Here is a 22,172-nt window from a genome sequence, read left to right as displayed (position 1 = left end):
TTTATTTTTTCATGTTTTAGTCATTTCATTTTGAGCGGGAGATTTTGTAATGCTTCATTCTTGTCATTATTATCGACGTCAGTTTCTATCTACTTAAGGATTTTCAGTGTCACACTGGGTGGCACTCGTGCCAGGTGTTGAGGACCCCGCAGCAGAGCCCAAGGCAAATGTAAGAAAACGATTAAACAAAGAGCGCTCACAGAGGAGGAAAAACAAAGTACAACAAAAGACGCCAGTGACAGACAGTGGCATTTATGCCCTGTGATTGGCTGGTCACCAGTCCAGGGTGTACCCCGCCTCTCCCCAAAGACAACTGGGATAGGCTCCAGCACGCCCGCTACCCTCGTGTGGATAAGCAGTAGAAAATGAATTTTTCCCCCCAGTTTTTGGCGCCCCCTGCTGGCCACGGCGCATATAGCATATTGACTGTGTTTTGTCATGTTTTGTCATCATCTTAATGTTTGGGGTTGAGATTTTAATTCTTCATTCTTGTTTTTATTGTGAACTGTTTTTATTTTTTATTTTTTTTAGATTTTGAGAAAAAAGACATTTCATTTAAAATAATTTTTGAAATTATGAGTCATTTTCAGTTGTACTTTTTCAAAACTGTGTGTAATTTAATAATAATAATTATTATTTGACATGTTTTATTTGTGAATGGTTGTTTGTCTATATGTGCCCTGTGATTGGCTGGCGACCAGTCCAGGGTGTACCCCCGCCTCTCGCCCGAAGACAGCTGGGATAGGCTCCAGCACCCCCGCGACCCTCGTGAGGAAAAGCGGTAGAAAATGAATGAATGAATGAATGAATGTTTTATTTGAAGTAGTTTTTATATAATATTACTAAAGGTGTTTTCCCCCTGAATGTTTGGCGCCCCCTGGAGGCCAGGGTGCCCATTGCCTTTGCTTGTTGCCGAATGGGCCACCCGGCTGATATAGTTGCTACTGTACAGAGCACGTGACTCCTGGATACTAGTGTTTTTAATACAGAGCACGTGACTCCTGGAGTCTAGTGTTTTTAAAATCACAATTCAATCACATGGTCGTACTGCTTCACAGTCAGCAGGAATAGTCCGTATAAAATGTATATTATGTTATATATTACATATGTGTAAATGTTTTGTATGGCTACTAAAAGAACGATTAGTAGAAAAAGAGTCAAGTGAGAGCTGAAAAAGTGATAATGATGTGACCCTGTTGCTTTGCTAATGTACAGCATATCAACACAAACTAGCATAAGGAACAAATCAAATATGACCGTCCTGTTTCTTTAACAGCAGCCAGCCCACGCCTCTAAAAAGCGGCTTGTTCCGGCTTGCCCACTCTTTTTATTTTTTCATTACATTTTGTGTTTTCATATCCTTGCTCGCTCCGTGTAAATAGTGCCCGAGCGCGCCTCCGCGTGCGGAGCACCACCGTCATTTTGTGCTCTCGCATGGCGGAGTAAGAACCGCACCTTGCTTTGGCCCGGAGGTGCGCGGCGATGAGCGGCCGCCCGCGCAGCGCCGTGGCCGACTGAGGAGGCTCCATCACCGGCGGAGCGTCTGAGCAAGCGAGCCGCCGGTGGCTCGGGTCGGGCGGACAAAACCCAAAGCGTCGAGGCTTGACAGCTCTTCGGTCCTGTGGAAGAATGTTTGTGCGGAGGGGGTGTGTATGAGGTAAGTTCCTCTTTTTCTTCAACTTTCACTTGTTTTTTTCCTGCTCGTTGGTGCAGGACGGGAGGAAGAGGAACAGGCAGGTGGTGCGTGGATGTTTTTTGGCAGAACCAAAGTATGGTTGTCATGATGATGGAACCCACTTAACAATGTGACAAAAGTCATGTCTCCTCCTCCTCTGACTTAAACTTGACTTAAACGTGCACTTGTGGATCGGAGTTTGGAATGGCCTGAGCTGGAGCCTACCCCAGCGGACGATGTGAACGGAAAACACGGACCTTCGCGCTCATTTAGCGTCCCCAATGAGCCTAGCTTGCATGCTTGTGGATGTGGGAGGAACCTGGAGAGAACCCACACAGGATCAGGAGCAATTTTCACCTCTTTTAGGATCATTTTCAGATTTTGTTTTGTTATTTTGAATCATTTTGGCGCCTTTACTGCTCAGATTTGTGTCCTTTTAATTTAATTTTGATTGTAAATTTTTCTTTTGTTGCATTTTCATGTTTTCCCCATTTTCAATTTTGAAAAAAAATGTTTTGTTCTTCTCTTTTTGTGAGACATTTTTGTTTTTATTTTATTTTTTTTAGAAAAAAAATTATAATTGAAATATTTAAAAATAATTGTACTTTTAAAATTCATGTTTTAGTCATTTTTAATATTCCAATCTTGGTGTTTGGTGATCCATTTTCAGTTTTCATTTAGTTTGAGATTTTGAGACATTTTTATTATTGTAATTAAAAAAAATAATTGTGTAATTATTTACAATTATTGAGTTATGAGTTATTTTTTAAAAATTCTATACTGTGAATCACATTCAATTTTTTGTATTTTTTCACAAATATATTTTATTTTATTTTTATTTTTACTTAATTTTTTTTTCTTAATTTCTTTTCTTAATTTTTTGGGGGTAATTTTCATATTTTAGTCATCTTTTTTTCTTGACTTTTTTAATGTTCTTCTCAGGCTGTGAGCCATTTTCAGTTATTATTTTCTTAGAGATTTTGAGACATTAAAACAAAAAATTCAATTATGGAAACTAAAAATGTTCAGTCATACATAAAAATGTGTTTTTAAAAAACATATTTAATTCTAAATTGTGAACTGCATTCATTTTTTTTAGTATTTTTTGTCCAGATTTTCAATTACATGTTTTGTTTTTATTTTGGTCATTCAGGCTTTAGTCATCTTGATTAAAAAAAAAGTTAAATTTTTTTAAAAATCATTTTTTAATCAAGCTTCTTTTTTAATTAAAATTATTTAATTTATTGTTTATATAATAATATAATTTATGATTTAATTATTTGAATTTAATTAATTTTTTTAATTTAAGATTTTGATAGATTTTTTTTTTAATTGTGGGACATTGAAATGTTTTGCTAGTGAGTTGGGTTAGAGTTCGCTTTAGTTATTTAGCGTTGGTAGAGCTGGCATTAGTAGCGTGTATTGTTCCTTTATGGCAGCTAGCTGTGCCAAGTTTAGTTAGCCGAGTTAATCAGTCCCAGTTTGACTGCTTTCTGTGGTTTGTGTTTTCTGCACTGTGAGAAAGTCCTTCTGTGTTCTACGAGCTGTAAATAAGTTTCATGTGATGAAAGGTTAAAGACCCCCAACAAGCTCCCTTTTTTTCCCGCCCAAGGAAACTGCAGCCTGATACCCCCCCACCCCCGGGCTCACCAGACCAGGTCATGTGACACGCACGCCCAGACAGATGACATCTTTGACAGCTGCAGACACGCCAAGTACTCGGACGGCACGGACACAGGCTTCCATCTTGAATCAGCACATGACACACGGCGCCGTCACAGACAAAGGCAACGCTTTCAGGTTAATCTTCACACGTCTGATTGTTCACATTAACACCTCCTCAAAGATCCTCTATGTGACAGGAGCACTCTGTCGATTTGAAGATTTACCACACGCAAAAAACTCCACACCAAGATTTTTTTCAAAAATGACATTTATTTTATTATTATTTTATTATTAACTTCATCCTTTTTTGAAAATTTGAAGAAAACACACTAGCCAAAGATCTAGGATAGATTTCAATGTCATGAAATTACATTCAATTCAATTCAATTTAGATATTTTTATTTTTATTTTTATTTTTATTTTTATTTTTATTTTTATTTTTATTTTTATTTTTATTTTTATTTTTATTTTTATTTTTATTTTTATTTTTATTTTTATTTTTATTTTTATTTTTATTTTTATTTTTATTTTTATTTTTATTTTTATTCTCATTTGATCAAATGACGTGTCATTTAACTTAAGTTAAATTAGATTTAGTTTTACATTTGTATTTATTTATTTCATTAATGAATTATATAATTAATTAAATTAAAACAGTTAACTTTAATATTAATTTAAATCTAAAAAAAAATATTACAATGTTTGTATTCCATTAAAATGTTTTTAAAAATATCTTAAATTTAAATGATTTCATGTTTATTTAATGTTATCAATATTATTGTTATTATTATTATTTTAAAGATATTACCAGCATCTCTACTGTGTTGAGGAATCTCCTGAACAGAAGGTAATGTATTGGATTTAAATGTCATTTTATTTCAAATGAAATGAAATTAAATGAAGTAATAATAATAAATAAATATAATAATAAATTCAATAAAATTAATTATTAATTAAGATAATATTTCTTTATGTAATAAAAAAAAGCGTGCTTGGGCGTTTTTAAGAAGGTGGAGGGTGTTTTGCTCCAAGGGTTGAAACTATGTTTCCAAAGATATGATTTAAGATCCTTCCATTCCAAGCCTGCTGTGCTGCGTTTGAGACTGTTTGTTAGTCCCAGAGTTTTAAAGTGACGGTTGGGGAGGGGGCGGGGGCGGGGGCCGCTGTGATGTTGGTCCGAGGGCCGCCTGCTGAACACAGCTGGTCCAGTCTGTCGTAGCTCAAGTGGCAAAGGTACAGAACGTTCAAAACCAGTTGGCCTAAGAAGTTGAAAGTGTGTGTGTGTGTGGGGGGGGGTCAGCGATCAGGAGAGCCAGTGTGAAGTAGTATTAGACGTGATGGAAGTACAGCATGTTGGGGGCAGCTGTGTGTGTGCGGAACAGGAGGAAAACAGGATATAACAGTTGTTGAGGAAGAGGAACAGGTGCGAGTTGCAACGTGACTCCTTTGCGGCTCTCTGACGCCGACGCCACTCCCCTTTCTCTGGCTTGATGCAAGGCCAAGACACACACCGCTTAAAGCTCCTTGCGCCGCGGCCGACTCTGCGGCTGGGAGCGCTGGGGGTGCACTCGTGCTCCTTGTGGCGCTTAAATTTGGCAAGGAAGGGAACATGACGCCGTGGAGCCCTGGGAAGGTACGGAGGCCTGGGAAGGTACCGAGCCATGGGAAGGTACGGAGGCCTGGGAAGGTAACCCTAACCCTAACCCTAAGGCCTATACAGCACACTGAGCCCTATTCTTCTTCTCTCATGTTACAATGAGGATGACAAATGCTAGCAATGGCTTGTGAAGAACTTAATCTGATGTTATGCAATGCACAACAAAAGCCAGACTAATCGTGCTTTTCCCGTCTGCCAACCTTTCGGCCATTTGTCCAATCATGTGACACTCTCAGAAGACATCTTGGGGTATTTTGGCCACAACTTTGATCCTATAACTGTCGTTAGCTTGAAATTTCATGTACAATAGCAGCATGTGTCATTCAAAATGACTGTCAAACCACAGCCAACTATAAAATGTCTTTATTATATTTTCATAATGTCATTATTAAACATCCAAATATGGAATTTTAGAGAAATTGGTGGAAAGTTTTTATTTTTATTTTTATTTTTATTTTTATTTTTATTTTTATTTTTATTTTTATTTTTATTTTTATTTTTATTTTTATTTTTATTTTTATTTTTATTTTTATTTTTATTTTTATTTTTATTGTTTTTGTTTAATCAAATGACATGTCATTTAACTTGAGTTAAATTAGATTTTGGCTTACATTTGTATTTATTTATTTTATTCATGAATTATATAATTAATTAAATTAAAACAGTTAATTTTAATATTATTTTAAATATTAAAAATATTACAATGTTTGTATTTCATAATTTTTAATATCAGAAATTTAAATGATTTCATGTTTATTTAATGTTATCAATATTATTGTTATTATTATTATTTTAAAGATATTACCTGCATCTCTACTGTGTTGAGGAATCTCCTGAACAGAAGGTAATGGAGGTATTTTTATTTTTATTTTTATTTTTATTTTTATTTTTATTTTTATTTTTATTTTTATTTTTATTTTTATTTTTATTTTTATTTTTATTTTTATTTTTATTTTTATTTTTATTTTTATTTTTATTTTTATTTTTATTTTTATTTAATCAAATGACATGTCATTTAACTTAAGTTAAATCAGATTTTGTTTTACATTTGTATTTATTCATTTCATTAATGAATTATATAATTAATTAAATTAAAACAGTTAATTTTAATATTAATTTAAATATAAAAAATATTACAATGTTTGTATTTCATAATTTTTTTATATCATAAATTTAAATGCCAACCATACAGTGTATTTATTATATTTTCATAATGTCATTATTAAACATCCAAATATGGAATTTTTCAGAAATTGGTGGAAAGTCACCAGCAGCCAAAATGTGTTTTTTAGGGGGCGGGGCTTAGCATAGAATCGGCCGTAGCTCATTGGCCATTTGTTTAATCGTCATGAAACTTTTAGGAGAGACTTTTAGAACGCATCTTGGCACATTTTGATCCACACAAATGCCACAACCTTTATCCCACAGATGCGATTAGCTTGTAATTTCTCACACAATAGCAGCTTATGTAATACAAAATGGCCGTCAAGTCATAGTCAAGTGAGTGTACCTATTTTAGTTTCAAAATATCATCATGGTGGATGAAAAGTATGGCTGTCAAAATATTTTTTTTTGGGGGGGCGGGGCTTAGCACAAGATTGGCTGTAATTGGCCATTGGTCATGAAAGTGACATATTTTGACCCCAACCCATAAGGGTACCAAGGGATTCAAATCAGCAGAGTTCTAATGACTTGACTCAATGACATGACTTGAATCCAGTCTGAAGCAGCAGCCAATCGGATTGGTTGATGACAGCGACCCACCCCAAAATCCCACCCATGGGACTGAAGCCCTTTGAAGCCTTTCATGTGCTTTGTTGATGTAATTCAGCGTCCCGCAACTCCCTAACGCCCCGTTTGGCATCCCCCAGTCAGTGGCCCGCAGGAGACGTCGCCGGCCCCCGTTGACATGTGGTCCCCCTGAGCCCCCGCGATGCCGGTGCAGGCGGCCCAGTGGACGGAGTTCCTGTCCTGCCCCATCTGCTACAATGACTTCGACAGCAGCGGCCACCAGCCCGTCAGCCTGGGCTGCTCGCACACGGTGTGCCGCGCCTGCCTGCACAAGCTGCATCGCAAGGCCTGCCCCTTCGACCAGACGCCCATCAGCACCGACATCGACCTGCTGCCCGTCAATTGCGCCCTGCTGCAGCTGCTGGGGTCTCGGGTGAGTGCAGGCAGGAAACTGGGAGGGTTGACTTTGGAATGTGATGGACAGCTTGTCTTTTAGCTTCCTGATGTGCCGCCCGTCAGCCTGGGCAGTGCGGCCGACGTGGGACACTATGACGCCTGCAGGGCGTGCGTGGAGGACATGGCGCTCTATCTCAAACCAATCAGTGGTGCAAAAGGTGGGCTTGGACACAACACAACATTTCTCATGAAAAACATTTGAACCAAAAGTTGACAAACCCGAAAGAACATCAAGAATACTTTTATCATAAATGCAGTGGAACTCGTGGCCATCATAAAAGGCAACGGCCCCTGATTAATAAAAATTAAAATAAAATACTCGACCTTTGCACTTTGTAACATCATTACCTCTCATACAAGCGGAAAAAGAAGCTAACCACCGTATAATGACATTAAATAAAACAACAAAAAGTAAAAATACTCACGCTTTGAGATCAGCTGTTATTGAAGTTAAAAAGAAATGAACCGGCTGTGTAATGAAACTATGGAAAACAAAAAATAAATGATTACATTTAAAAATAAATGTCACCTTTTGGTGCTTTTTAACATGAATCAAGTGTCATGCAAGTGTAAAAGGAAGTGTTAAAAGAAGTTCAACTTCTGTTTAATGAAGCTAAATAAAGCCACAGTAAAGTAGAAATACTCACCCTTTGTGCCTTTTAGCATTATTAACTGTCAAACAAGTGTAAAAAGAAGTTAATCCACTGTATAATGGAACTTGTAACATTATTAACTGTCATGCAAATGTAAAAAGAAGTTAAAATTCTGTTTAATGAAGCCAAATAAAACCAGAATAAAGTAAAAAAACACTCACCCTTTGTGCTTTTTAGCATTATTAACTGTCATGCAAGTGTAAAAAGAAGTTAATCAACTGTATAGTGGAACTTGTAACATTATTAACTGTCATACAAATATAAAAAGAAGTTAAAATTCTGTTTAATGAAGCTAAATAAAACCATAATAAAGTAAAAACACTCACCTTTTGTGCCTTTTAGCATTATTAACTGTCACACAAGTGTAAAAAGAAGTTAACCCACTGTATAGTGGAACTTGTAACATTATTAACTGTCATGCAAATGAAAAAAGAAGTTAAAATTCTGTTTAATGAAGCTAAATAAAACTAGAATAAAGTAAAAAATACTCACCCTTTGTGCCTTTTAGCATTATTAACTGTCACACAAGTGTAAAAAGAAGTTAATCAACTGTATAGTGGAACTTGTAACATTATTAACTGTCATACAAATATAAAAAGAAGTTAAAATTCTGTTTAATGAAGCTAAATAAAACCATAATAAAGTAAAAATACTCATCTTTTGTGCCTTTTAGCATTATTAACTGTCACACAAGTGTAAAGAGAAGTTAACCCACTGTATAATGGAACTTGTAACATTAACTGTCATGCAAATGTAAAAAGAAGTTAAAATTCTGTTTAATGAAGCTAAATAAAACCATAATAAAGTAAAAAATACTCACCCTTTGTGCCTTTTAGCATTATTAACTGTCATGCAAGTGTAAAAAGAAGTTAATCAACTGTATAGTGGAACTTGTAACATTATTAACTGTCATACAAATATAAAAAGAAGTTAAAATTCTGTTTAATGAAGCTAAATAAAACCATAATAAAGTAAAAATACTCACCTTTTGTGCCTTTTAGCATTATTAACTGTCACACAAGTGTAAAAAGAAGTTAACCCACTGTATAGTGGAACTTGTAACATTATTAACTGTCATGCAAATGAAAAAATAAGTTAAAATTCTGTTTAATGAAGCTAAATAAAACTAGAATAAAGTAAAAAATACTCACCCTTTGTGCCTGTTAGCATTATTAACTGTCACACAAGTGTAAAAAGAAGTTAATCAACTGTATAGTGGAACTTGTAACATTATTAACTGTCATGCAAATGGAAAAATAAGTTAAAATTCTGTTTAATGAAGCTAAATAAAACTAGAATAAAGTAAAAAATACTCACCCTTTGTGCCTTTTAGCATTATTAACTGTCACACAAGTGTAAAAAGAAGTTAATCAACTGTATAGTGGAACTTGTAACATTATTAACTGTCATACAAATATAAAAAGAAGTTAAAATTCTGTTTAATGAAGCTAAATAAAACCATAATAAAGTAAAAATACTCACCTTTTGTGCCTTTTAGCATTATTAACTGTCACACAAGTGTAAAAAGAAGTTAACCCACTGTATAGTGGAACTTGTAACATTATTAACTGTCATGCAAATGAAAAAATAAGTTAAAATTCTGTTTAATGAAGCTAAATAAAACTAGAATAAAGTAAAAAATACTCACCCTTTGTGCCTGTTAGCATTATTAACTGTCACACAAGTGTAAAAAGAAGTTAATCAACTGTATAGTGGAACTTGTAACATTATTAACTGTCATGCAAATGGAAAAATAAGTTAAAATTCTGTTTAATGAAGCTAAATAAAACTAGAATAAAGTAAAAAATACTCACCCTTTGTGCCTTTTAGCATTATTAACTGTCACACAAGTGTAAAAAGAAGTTAATCAACTGTATAGTGGAACTTGTAACATTATTAACTGTCATACAAATATAAAAAGAAGTTAAAATTCTGTTTAATGAAGCTAAATAAAACCATAATAAAGTAAAAATACTCACCTTTTGTGCCTTTTAGCATTATTAACTGTCACACAAGTGTAAAAAGAAGTTAACCCACTGTATAGTGGAACTTGTAACATTATTAACTGTCATGCAAATGAAAAAATAAGTTAAAATTCTGTTTAATGAAGCTAAATAAAACTAGAATAAAGTAAAAAATACTCACCCTTTGTGCCTGTTAGCATTATTAACTGTCACACAAGTGTAAAAAGAAGTTAATCAACTGTATAGTGGAACTTGTAACATTATTAACTGTCATGCAAATGGAAAAATAAGTTAAAATTCTGTTTAATGAAGCTAAATAAAACTAGAATAAAGTAAAAAATACTCACCCTTTGTGCCTTTTAGCATTATTAACTGTCACACAAGTGTAAAAAGAAGTTAATCAACTGTATAGTGGAACTTGTAACATTATTAACTGTCATACAAATATAAAAAGAAGTTAAAATTCTGTTTAATGAAGCTAAATAAAACCATAATAAAGTAAAAATACTCACCTTTTGTGCCTTTTAGCATTATTAACTGTCACACAAGTGTAAAAAGAAGTTAACCCACTGTATAGTGGAACTTGTAACATTATTAACTGTCATGCAAATGGAAAAATAAGTTAAAATTCTGTTTAATGAAGCTAAGTAAAACTAGAATAAAGTAAAAAATACTCACCCTTTGTGCCTTTTAGCATTATTAACTGTCATGCAAGTGTAAAAGGAAGGTAACCTCGCTGTTTCATGAAACTAAAGTAAAGTAAAAATACTACTACTTTGTGCTACTTAACATTAAGTGTTGTAAAAGTGTAAAAAAAATAAGCTAACCGTCTGCACAATGAAAGGAAATGAAAATAAAGCAAAAATAATTAATACTTAAATACTTAACATTATTGACATCATTGAAGTTAACCTGCAGTGTAATAAAAGTAAATAAGACCAAAATAAAGTAATCTAGTCCCCAATTGCAGTGCAGTGCTAACAAGAAAAGTGTTAAAGTGTAAAAAGAAGTGAAAAGACGACAAAGTAATATTGCAAGCTTGGTGTGTCCATAAAGTCCGTAATGTCGGTAAAATGGTGCCGCACTGTTTCACCTCCAATCTTTGACCCGTCTCAGGTGTGGCGCCGTCCAGTCCGAGCGCGCTCAGTCGGCCCATGCAGAGGAAGTTGGTGACGCTGGTCAACTGCCAGCTGGTGGAGGAGGAGGGGCGCCTGCGAGCCGTCAGGGCGGGCCGCTCGCTGGGCGAGCGCACGGTCACCGAGCTCATCCTGCAGCACCAGAACCCCCAGCAGCTGTCTGCCAACCTCTGGGCGGCCGTGCGGGCACGGGGGTGCCAGTTCCTGGGGCCCGGTGGGTATGGCCTCAGACCCAATACCTTCACACTCTTCTCTGCATGCACGTTCATTTAGGAACTTCTGAAACCACCATCAAGATGTTTGTCAGGATCTACAGCAAAAATGCTTGTCAAAGATCCTCTATTGGGCAACAGAGCTCTGCTATTTTTTGAAGGACCTACTTGAAAATCCTTGCCAAAATCCTCCTCTTTTTGAAAATCTACTCCCAAAACACGAGTCAAAAATCATTCTGCTGTTTTTAAGGACCTACTTGAAAAATCCTTGCTAAAAATCCTCTATACAACAGGATCCCTGCTATTTTTGAGAATCTACTCCAAAAGCACTTGTCAAAAATCCTCTATATGACAGGATCCTTGCTGTTTTTGAGAATCTACTCCAAAAATACTTGTTAAAAATCCTCTATATGACAGGATCCTTGCTGTTTTTGAGAATCTACTCCAAAAATACTTGTTAAAAATCCTCCATATGACAGGATCCCTGCTGTTTTTAAGAATCTACCCCAAAGGCACTTGTCAAAAATCCTCTATATGACAGGATCTCTGCTGTTTTTGAGAATCTATTCCAAACGTACTTGTCAAAAATCCTCTATATGACAGGATCCTTGCTGTTTTTGAGAATCTACTCCAAAAATACTTGTTAAAAATCCTCTATATGACAGGACCCCTGCTGTTTTTGAGAATCTACTCCAAAAGTACTTGTCAAAAATCCTCTATATGACAGGATCCCTGCTGTTTTTGAGAATCTACTCCAAAAACACTTGTCAAAAAGCCTTTCTATGACAGGATCCCTGCTGTTTTTGAGAATCTACTCCAAAAGCACAGGATGACTCAACCAACTTCAAAAACTTTTTAGAAACCAAGAGATGTTTTGAAGTACCGACTTGAAAAATGCTCGTCAAAAATCCTCTCTATGATAGTCCTGCTGTTTTTGAGGATTGCCAACAAAAACACAAGTCAAAGTTTCTTAACAGGAATGCGCTGCTTTTTTTAGGAATGAACTGCAAAACTGCGAGTCGAACAAAGATCCTCTTCATTACATGTTCACTCTGCTGTTTTTGAGAATTAACTGCAAAAGTGTTAGTCAAAGCGCTCTATACGACAGGATCACTCTTTTGTGATCACTCTGTTTTGAGGATCTACTGCAAAAAAAAGCTGAGCAAAAATCCTCAATAGGGAGAGTTCTGCTGTTTTTAAGTACCTACTTGAAAAAAATACTAGGGGAAAAATCAGAGGGAGTCCTCAACTGTTTTTGAGAATGTCCTACCAACACTTATCAAACGAGGACACTGAGTATTGCCGGAGTGTTTTGCTGTTTTTGAGGATTTCCAACAAAAGCCCAAGTCAAAGATCCTCTATTTGTCAGGAATGCGTTGCTGTTTTGAAGAATGAACTGCCAAAATGCCAGTCAACCAAAGATCCTCTATATATAGCAGGTTAACTCTGCTGTTTTTAAAGACCTGCTTCAAAATTCCTTGTCAATTATCTTCTACAAAGCAGGACAGGGCTGCTGTTTTTGAGGACCTACTTCAAAAATGCCAGTCTGAGATTCTGTGTTGGACTAGAAAGCTCTGCTGCTTAAGTGCCTACTTGAAAAATGCTAAATGAAAATCCTTTAATGACAGGAGTGTTTTGCTGTTTTTTAGGATCTCCTACAAAAACACAAGTCAAAGATACTTTGTATAACAGGAGAGCTCTGCTGTTTTTGAGGATCTCCTACAAAAACACTAGTCAAAGATCCTTTGTGTCATAGGAGTGCTCTGCTGTTTTTGATGATTTCTGACAAAACAATAGCAGGAGAACTCTGATCTGTTTTTGAGAATCGATTGCAAAAATGCTTGCGAAAGATCCTCTATCTACAGGATCACTTAGCAGTTTGTGAGGACGTGCTGCTCGTCAAAGATCCTCTGTGACAGGATCACTGTGCTGTTTTTGAGGATGTATAGCAAGCAGAAGACGATGACGGTGTCCTGTGATGACAACTCATAGGGCAGATTTTGACTGGGGACGTTGGTTCCCTTCGTGATATCACCATGGTTGCCAAAGTCTGAGGACACGTCCAGCTTCCACGGATCTTATTTACAGTACATCCCATGTGACTGTTCTACTTGACACGCGTCTGTGTCTCCTCAGCCATGCAGGAGGACGCCCTGAAGCTGGTCCTGCTGGCCCTGGAGGACGGCTCGGCCCTGTCCAGGAAGGTTTTGGTGCTGTTTGTGGTGCAGAAGCTGGAGGGCCGCTTCCCTCAGGCCTCCAAGACCAGCATAGGACACGTGGTGCAGCTGCTTTACAGGGCCTCATGCTTCAAGGTACATCACCCTTACTCCAACTCTACTAGTACTACAAGTAGTACTATAAGTAGTACTAGTGGTCAAGTAGAAGTACATGTAGACATGTATTTGTCTCCCTGTTAGGTGAGGGTGAAATAGGTGATGTAGAAATAGGTCACGTATCAAATGCTGACCTCAGCTTTTTTTCTCGTGTGGCGTGACGGCGTCTTGTGATGATGACTCATAGGGCAGATTCTGACAAAAGGGGGCCGTCCCTTTTGCCTGATATCATCTCAACTTGACGTGTCTGAAGACGCCTGGCACGCCACCTCCGAATACCGTTCAATCATACAATACACAATAAAACAATTCTTCATTGTAAACTCACATTTTAGCATTTTTAAATGTAATATTAATCTATTGTCTCTGAAATATTTACATGTTTGTGAATTTAAATATTTTGTGGTAAAAATACAATTTAAAAAATCAAACAAATTAAATTAAAATGTAAATTGCACAGCTAAAGTCACATTCTAAATTTTTTCACTTTTAAGTGAAAAAATTTAAAATTTGTCAAACTAATTTTAAATTAAATTTATTAAATAAGAAATACATATTCAATATTAATGCATTTAAAATGTAATTTATTTGTTTATTATTATTATTTGTACTATTTGTATTTTTTAACAAAAATATAATCTGGTAAAGTCACATTTTAACATTTTTACCTAAAACTCTTTATAAAATATAAAGTTTAAAAAATTCTAAATTTGTAAACTTTTTATATTAGACTTTTTAATAATTTTTCTTTTTATTTTTTTGATAAAAATTGAACAGTACAATGTTTGACTTGAGAAATTATATAATAATAATATAATCAAATAATATAAAAATCAGGAATTACTAGCCAACATTCCCTGTCAAAAGTTCAAGAAACAAATGTAGCTTTTAATACTCTCATTTTTAAAAAGAGTCAATGATTCATCATCACAATATTTTTAGTTTCCCGCTAATGTTAGCAGCTAACATGTCAAACACGTCAAACACGTGAAGACAAATTGTCCCCCTGTCAGGTGACTAAACGGGACGAGGACTCCTCGCTCATGCAGCTGAAGGAGGAGTTCCGTACGTACGAGGCTCTCCGCCGAGAACACGACGCCCAGATCGTCCACATCGCCATGGAAGCCGGCCTCCGCATCTCCCCCGAGCAGTGGTCCTCTCTGCTGTACGGGGACCTGGTCCACAAGTCCCACATGCAGTCCATCATCGACAAGGTCTGCTGCACGTCATTCATACCACGTTAGACCACAACAAAAAGCTTCCTTTCTCCCCTCCTGGTGCAGCTGCAGACGCCTGAGTCCTTTGCAAAGAGCGTCCAAGAGCTGACCATCGTCCTGCAGAGGACAGGAGACCCTGCCAACCTCAGCGGCCTGAGACCTCACCTCCACCTGCTGGCCAACATAGACCACAATCCTGGTACCTGGCTTTCACCCTAGCACTGGACCTGCTTCAAAAACACCAGTCAAAGATCCTCTATATGGCAGGAGTGCCTGTCTCTTTTTAAGAACTTACCTCAAAAATACCAGTCAAAGATCCTCTATATGGCAGGAGTGCACATCTCTTTTTAAGAACTTGCGTATAAAATGCTAGTTAAACATGCTTTATATAAGATGAATGTGCGCATCTCTTTTTAAGAACTGGCCTGAAAAACACAAGTCAAAGATCCTCTATATACCAGGAGTGCACGTCTCTTTTTAAGAACTTACCTCAAAAACACCAGCCAAAGATCTTCTATATGACAGGAGTTTTAAGAGCTTATGTGTAAAACGCGAGTGAAAGATCCTCTATATGATAAAAGTGCACATTTCTTTTTAAGAACTTGCGTATAAAATGCTAATCAAAGATCCTCTATATAACATGAACGTGCGCATCTCTTTTTAAGAACTGACCTGAAAAATGCAAATCAAAGATCCTCTATGTGACAGGAGTGCACATCTCTTTTTAAGAGCTTACTATGTGTAAAACGCTAGTCAAAGATCCTCAATATGATAAAAGTGCATATTTCTTTTTAAGAACTTGCGTATAAAATGCTAGTTAAAGATCCTCTATATAAGACATGTGTGCATCTCTTTTTAAGAACTGACCTGAAAAACACCAGTCAAAGATCCTCTATGTGACAGGAGTGCACATCTCTTTTTAAGAGCTTATGTGTAGAAAGCTAGTCAAAGATCCTCTATATGATACAAGTGCACATTTCTTTTTAAGAACTTGCGTATAAAATGCTAGTCTATATAACATGAACGTGCACATCTCTTTTTAAGAACTGACCTGAAAAATGCAAATCAAAGATCCTCTATGTGACAGGAGTGCAAGTCTTTTTTAAGAACTTACCTCAAAAACGCTAGTCAAAGATCCTCTATATAACAGGAGTGCAAGTCTCTTTTTAAGAACTTACCTCAAAAACACCAGTCAAAGATCCTCTATGTGACAGGATTGCACATCTCTCTCTAAGAGCTTATGTGTAAAAATGTTAGTCAAAGATCCTCTATATGACAAATGTGCACATTTCTTTTTAAGAACTTGCGTATAAAATGCTAATCAAAGATCCTTTATATAAGATGAACATGCACATCTCTTTTTAAGAACTGACCGGAAAAAACGCAAGTCAAAGATCCTCTATATAACAGGAGTGCACGTACCTCAAAAGCATCAGTCAAAGATCCTCTATATAACAAAACATTTCTTTTTAACAACAGACCTGAAAATGATAGTCAAAGATCCTCTATGTGACAGGAGCGAACTCATCTCTTTTTAAGAGCTGACTTCCAAAATTTTAGTCAAAGATTGTCTATAGGACAGAAGCACACATCTCTTTACCAACAGACACAGTCAAAGATCCTCCAAAGATACGACAGGAGTGATCTGCTGTAGTCTTTTCTAAAAAGAGGAAGACAGGTGACATAACAAGAGTGCTCTTCACTTATGTGGGAATCTTTGCGTAGAGGATCCAGCGCCGTCCTGGCAGGAAGTGGAAAGGGTGATGTTGGCGGTGAAGCTGGTGGTCCAGGGCCTGGTGGAGTTCATACACAAGTTCAGCAAGAAGACACAGGACTCTCCACAGGTACATCTTCTATGTATCACTAGGATCTCTGGGCTAGGCTGGAGCCTATCCCAGCTGACTTTGGGCAAGGGGCGGGGTGTATTAATGTGTACATGTACTGTAGTTCTGTAGAGTGTTTTACTGTTACTTACAGTGTCTTGTTATTATTATTAATTATTATTATTGTTTTCAGCCTCAGGTGAACAGCAAGTATAAGACCAGTATGTGTAGAGACCTCCGACATCAGGGAGGCTGTCCTCGAGGAAGCAACTGCACCTTTGCACACACGCAGGACGAACTGGAGAAGTGAGTCCTTCTCTTTTATACCCACTGATTCGCTTTTATACCTACTGATTCACTTGTATACGCATTGATTCACTTTTAGACCTACTGATTCACTTTTATACCCACTAATTCACTTGTATACCCACTGATTCACTTTTATACCCACTGATTCACTTTTATACCCACTGATTCACTTTTATACCCGCCGATTCACTTTTAGACCTACTGTTTCCCTTTTATACCCACCGATTCACTTTTAGACATTCTGATTCACTTTTATACCCACTGATTCACTTTTAGACATACTGATTCACTTTTATACCCACTGATTCACTTGTATACCCACTGATTCATTTTTATACCTACTGATTCACTCTTATACCTACTGATTCACTTTTATACCCACTGATTCACTTTTATCCCCACTGATTCACTTTTATATAGACTGATTCACTTTTATACCCACTGATTCACTTTTATACCCACTGATTCACTTTTATACCCACTGATTCACTTTTAGACCCACCGATTCACTTTTAGACCTACTGATTCACTTTTAGACCTAATGATTAACTTTTAGACATACTGATTCACTTGTATACCCACTGATTCACTTTTAGACCTACTGATTCACTTTTAGACCTACTGATTCACTTTTAGACATACTGATTCACTTGTATACCCACTGATTCACTTTTATACCCACTGATTCACTTTTATACCCACTGATTCACTTTTATACAGACTGATTCACTTTTATACAGACTGATTCACTTTTATACCCACTGATTCACTTTTATACCCACTGATTCGCTCTTATACCTACTGATTCACTTGTATACCCACTGATTCACTTGTATACCCACTGATTCACTTGTATACCCACTGATTCACTTTTATACAGACTGATTCACTTTTATACCCACTGATTCACTTTTATACCCACTGATTCACTCTTATACCTACTGATTCACTTTTATACCCACTGATTCACTTTTATACCCACTGATTCACTTTTATACCCACTGATTCACTTTTATACCCACTGATTCACTTTTATACCCACTGATTCACTTTTATATGTAGTGATTGGTATGGTATGGTATTGGTATGGATAAGGTCTTGATAATGAATGGTATTGATAATGAATGGTATTGGTATAGATAAGGTATTGATAATGAATGAATAACGCTGGAGGAGGTGTAGTTCCTGCATGGATGCATCTCAACATGTTCCAAGTTCTTCAGACAGCAAAGTGGCTCAGCAGCGCCCCTGCTGGTTGCCGCCCAGTCCAGCATGCTTTATTGTGCCCAAGTATCAGAGTAAGAGTTATAAGAGTTGGGCTTGGATGGATGGCGCCCCCCACTGGCGGCCGCCAAGCACCAAATGATGGATGATTGATGTTTTTCTTTTTTCGTCCAGGTTTCGACTAAGGAACAAGAAGAGCAGCAGCGTTAGCCGCGCCATCCCGTTACCGTCTGCTAAAACGTTTGTCATGGAAGGCGGTGGCATCGCTGACGGCTCTGCAGGAGACCACAGCATGAAGAGAGTCATGTCCAGTGAATCGATGGGGGCGAGCGGCGCCAGCGGGTCGACCGGTGGGACCGCACTGGGCTCGGCCGAGCAGTAAGACCGAGCCTTTGATTTGTGATGTCACTTCCACTTCCCGCCTTAGAACGTTATCGTCTTTGTCCTGAAGGAAGCCCGTGTCCCCGCCCCCAGCGCCCCCCGTCAGCCACTCGACAGCATCATCTCCTTTGGGGACGGCTGATGGGGCGTCCAAACACGGTCCTCTTGTACTGAGAGTCCCTCATCCTTCTCAGGATCTCATCTACCAAGAAGCACAGTCTGCGTACGACACCGCCCACTTCCACACCAGCTGTAAGGCGCTGCTTTTCAATATGCTTTTTTTATTATATTATATCCATATTCATAATAATGACATTACTAATTTTATTCATAAATAAATAATAAATTAGAAATCGAATTAATAATATTCATTATCATTATGATTATAATTATGACTCATTTTAACTATTATTTTAACTATTATGTAATTAATAATTATTTCATGACTATAATAAATTATTTTAATGAATTATTAATTATTTTACGATACAATAATTATTATTATTACTATATAATTCTAACCAATTCTAACTATCATATAATTTTATTATATAATGTTATATAATATATATATACTATATATATATACATATACATATACATATACATATATATACATATACTATATTATATCATATCATTTTATATAATTATTCTACCATATAATTATAATTATATTATGATTATCATGTTTATTATTGTTTATTATTATTATTATTATTATTATTATTATTATTATTATTATTATTATTATTATTATTATTATTATTATTATTATTATTATTATTATTATTGTTATTATTATATTGAATCATTATTTCAGTTCTTCATTAAAATAATATATTACAATATTGGTCAAAATATATTCATATTTATTTTTAATAATTGTTTCATAAATATGTATGTGTGTATATTTTTTGAAAAAAAATGATATGCCTATCTTTTTTTAGCAGTGTTTTCCATGAATAAAAGTAATATTTTCTTATATATAAATGATTTATATAATATTTATAAATGATCAATGATATAAATGATCATATATGGAAAAATAAATATGGATGCTTGATTAGAATAACCTCAAATATTTATCGGCCATTCTTTTGTAGACCAAATAAAATGTGTTGGTTAGCCAGAGAATGTGGTTGACAGAGAATGACCTGAAGAGCTGACTCCAAGCCCCCGTGATGACGGTTCCACGATGGTTCCCCCCCCAGCAGGTTCCTTCTACCCACACAAGCCCTGCATGGCTCGCTTCCTCAGATCGGCCAACGTCCCGGAATCCTCCCTGCCACCTTCCTCCTTCCCCACCGATCCTTCATCCTCTTCCTCTTCTTCCCCCTCGGGGTACCCGCCACCCCCGCCCGGAGACCGGCTCGCCCCCCCCGTCTTCCACCCCCACCCCGGGCAGCCCCAGTATGGAGCTCTGGCGTCCGCCCATGGCGTCTATGCGCCGCTCTACGACAGCAGAAGAGTGTGGAGGCCTCAGGTTGCTCATCGCCACCTCACCTCTACCGTACCCTCACCAAAAAAACTTCTTCACCGTCTTTTCCCTTCAGTTGTACCACAGAGAGGACGCCCGCAGTAACTCCTTGCCCCCCGAGGTGCTGCATTCCTCCGTCTACCAGCCTCCACTCAGGGAGAGATTCAACTCGCTGGACAGCAACTACTGCTCTGGATCGGAACACCGCGCGGGACCGCACGGGGTAGGCGGAATTGTACACACAATACACAATATGTGCTACGCTTTTTCCTCATGAGGGTCGCGGGGGTGCTGGGTGTCTGGGGGTGTCTTCGGGCGAGAGGCGGGGTACACCCTGGACTGGTGGCCAGCCAATCACAGGGCACATATAGACAAACAACCATTCACACTCACATTCATACCTATGGACAATTTGGAGTCGCTAATTAACCTAGCATGTTTTTGGAATGTGGGAGGAAACCGGAGTACCCGGAGAAAACCCACGCATGCACGGGGAGAACATGCAAACTCCACACAGAGATGGCAGAGGGTGGAATTGAACGCTGGTCTCCTAGCTGTGAGGTCTGCGCGCTAACCGCTCGACCGCCGTGCCGCCCATATTTGAAATTATGTATTATAAAATAGTCATTTGATTAAGCTTCATTTTTGTAAATACAAAAAACATGAATAAAATGTAATAAATATACTTACATATGATATTATGTATATAATACCAATACTTTGCGGGTGTCCTGAGGTAACCATGCTGCCAAATCCTTTTTTTGGGGGGGGTGGAAGAAATGTTGAGAAAAGACAGACACATGCCTGTGGAAGAAAGACCACTTCCACACTAGCAGTGAGTGAGGTATTGGTCTTTTTTGGCGCTGCCAAGATTCCTTCCTCAGCAAGGAAAGTTTCTTCTTGGTCTTCGCCCACATCGCTCACCTCACCTCCTCCTTCAGCTCACCTCCTTCACCTCCACCTCCTCCTCGGTGCATCCTCCCACCGCTACACCTAAATATGTCTCCCTGCCGCCCCCAGCCCCCACACTCACTTCCATCCGTTTCAGCAGCGAAAGTGTTGTTGTGCATGGTAAATACGCTGTAGTGCATGGTTGGAACCGACCCGTGTCTGTCGTGGTTTCAGGACTACACCCGCGTTCCTTTGGGCTACGACCAACTCTTCAGGCGGAAGCAGGAGCAATGGGCGCACCATCACCACCACCATCACCACCACCACCAGCACCACCAGCACGGCGCCAACAGGCCCTCCCAGTCCTCCGCCATCTTCAACATGGATTTTGGAGCCAAGGTATGGAGCTTGCGTGTCGTGTGAGCGGGAGACAACTGTGGTTGCCTAGCGACTGTGGTGATGATATCACGGAGACAACTGGCGTGTGTGTGTGGGCGCGTGTGCGGGAGAGAAGAAGCGACAGGAGAGCCTGGAACAAAAACACAAAACAGGAAAACAAGAGTTCTGCTGACTAAAAGCTTTGGAAAATGACACTTTTTAGAAATATACTAGATATATAATATATCTATATATTTGATTTTTTATGGATTTATTATTCTATCAATAAACCATTGTAGTAACATTTTATTTATCATAATGAATTATAATAAAATAATAAATATGTTATTATAATACATAATAATCAAAAGGATTCATTTTTGTAATGTGTTTAGGATTTAAAAATAATACAATAATTATTATTTTTATTGGAATGCTATTTTGTATACATACTGCATATGCAGACATGTATACATATATAATACATAAAGACATAGTATAGATTTGTATTTATCATGGTATATTTTATATATTATCAATTATATGTTAATATTTATTCTTACTATTTTGATAGATATTTTTATACATATTTGCTGTAATAGATAGTAAAAATTGTAAAAATAAATTATTATTTTTTGAATGGTATTAATAAATAATGAATAAAAATAAAAAATTAATATTATTTATATTAACTATTATTTTATTTATTTATTTATTTATTTATTTATTATTACATTAATAAATATTAATATTGTGAAATATTTTTTTTTTTTTTAATATATTTTTTAAATGTTTGTTTAGCCTAGCATTAGCCAAGCATTAACTGAGCATTAGCCTAGCATTAGCCAAGAATAAGCCTAGCATTAGAGTTGAAGCCTATCATTAGCCGAGCATTAGCCTAGCATTATCCGAGCATTAGCCTAGCATTAGCCTAGCATTTGCCAAGCAGTAGCCGTGCATTAGCCTACCATTAGCCAAGCATAAGCC

General features: G+C 37.0%; 1 protein-coding gene across 8 annotated transcripts in view; it reads left to right on the top strand.

Moving 5' to 3' along the window:
- The first annotated feature begins 1,314 nt into the window (after positions 1–1,314).
- Positions 1,315–22,172, top strand: part of rc3h2 (ring finger and CCCH-type domains 2) — a 28,942-nt gene continuing 8,084 nt past the window's right edge. For 2 of the 8 annotated variants that reach the window (XM_058056051.2, XM_058056059.2), the window contains exons 1-15: positions 1,315–1,657; positions 3,288–3,475; positions 6,869–7,161; positions 7,225–7,342; positions 10,918–11,151; positions 13,286–13,461; positions 14,496–14,696; positions 14,766–14,898; positions 16,425–16,543; positions 16,716–16,828; positions 18,230–18,433; positions 18,507–18,688; positions 19,651–19,922; positions 19,993–20,139; positions 21,042–21,206. In XM_058056051.2, coding sequence (XP_057912034.2) covers positions 6,931–7,161; positions 7,225–7,342; positions 10,918–11,151; positions 13,286–13,461; positions 14,496–14,696; positions 14,766–14,898; positions 16,425–16,543; positions 16,716–16,828; positions 18,230–18,433; positions 18,507–18,688; positions 19,651–19,922; positions 19,993–20,139; positions 21,042–21,206 — 2,295 coding nt within the window. In that variant the 5' untranslated portion in view covers positions 1,315–1,657; positions 3,288–3,475; positions 6,869–6,930. Of the gene's footprint in view, positions 1,658–3,287; positions 3,476–4,141; positions 4,188–4,609; positions 5,028–5,822; positions 5,842–6,868; positions 7,162–7,212; positions 7,343–10,917; positions 11,152–13,285; positions 13,462–14,495; positions 14,697–14,765; positions 14,899–16,424; positions 16,544–16,715; positions 16,829–18,229; positions 18,434–18,506; positions 18,689–19,650; positions 19,923–19,992; positions 20,140–21,041; positions 21,207–22,172 lie in introns of those variants that run through there. The other 6 variants (XM_058056052.2, XM_058056053.2, XM_058056056.2 and 3 more) reach the window with 6 other exon arrangements.

This window comes from Doryrhamphus excisus, linkage group LG19 (genome assembly GCF_037039965.1).
Source record: "Doryrhamphus excisus strain RoL-2023G ecotype Guam linkage group LG19, RoL_Dexc_Guam_v1.1, whole genome shotgun sequence".
Classification (NCBI taxonomy): domain Eukaryota; kingdom Metazoa; phylum Chordata; class Actinopteri; order Syngnathiformes; family Syngnathidae; genus Doryrhamphus; species Doryrhamphus excisus.
The sequence above is the reverse complement of the archived record's forward strand: the minus strand, read 5'-3'. Positions and strand labels throughout refer to the sequence as shown.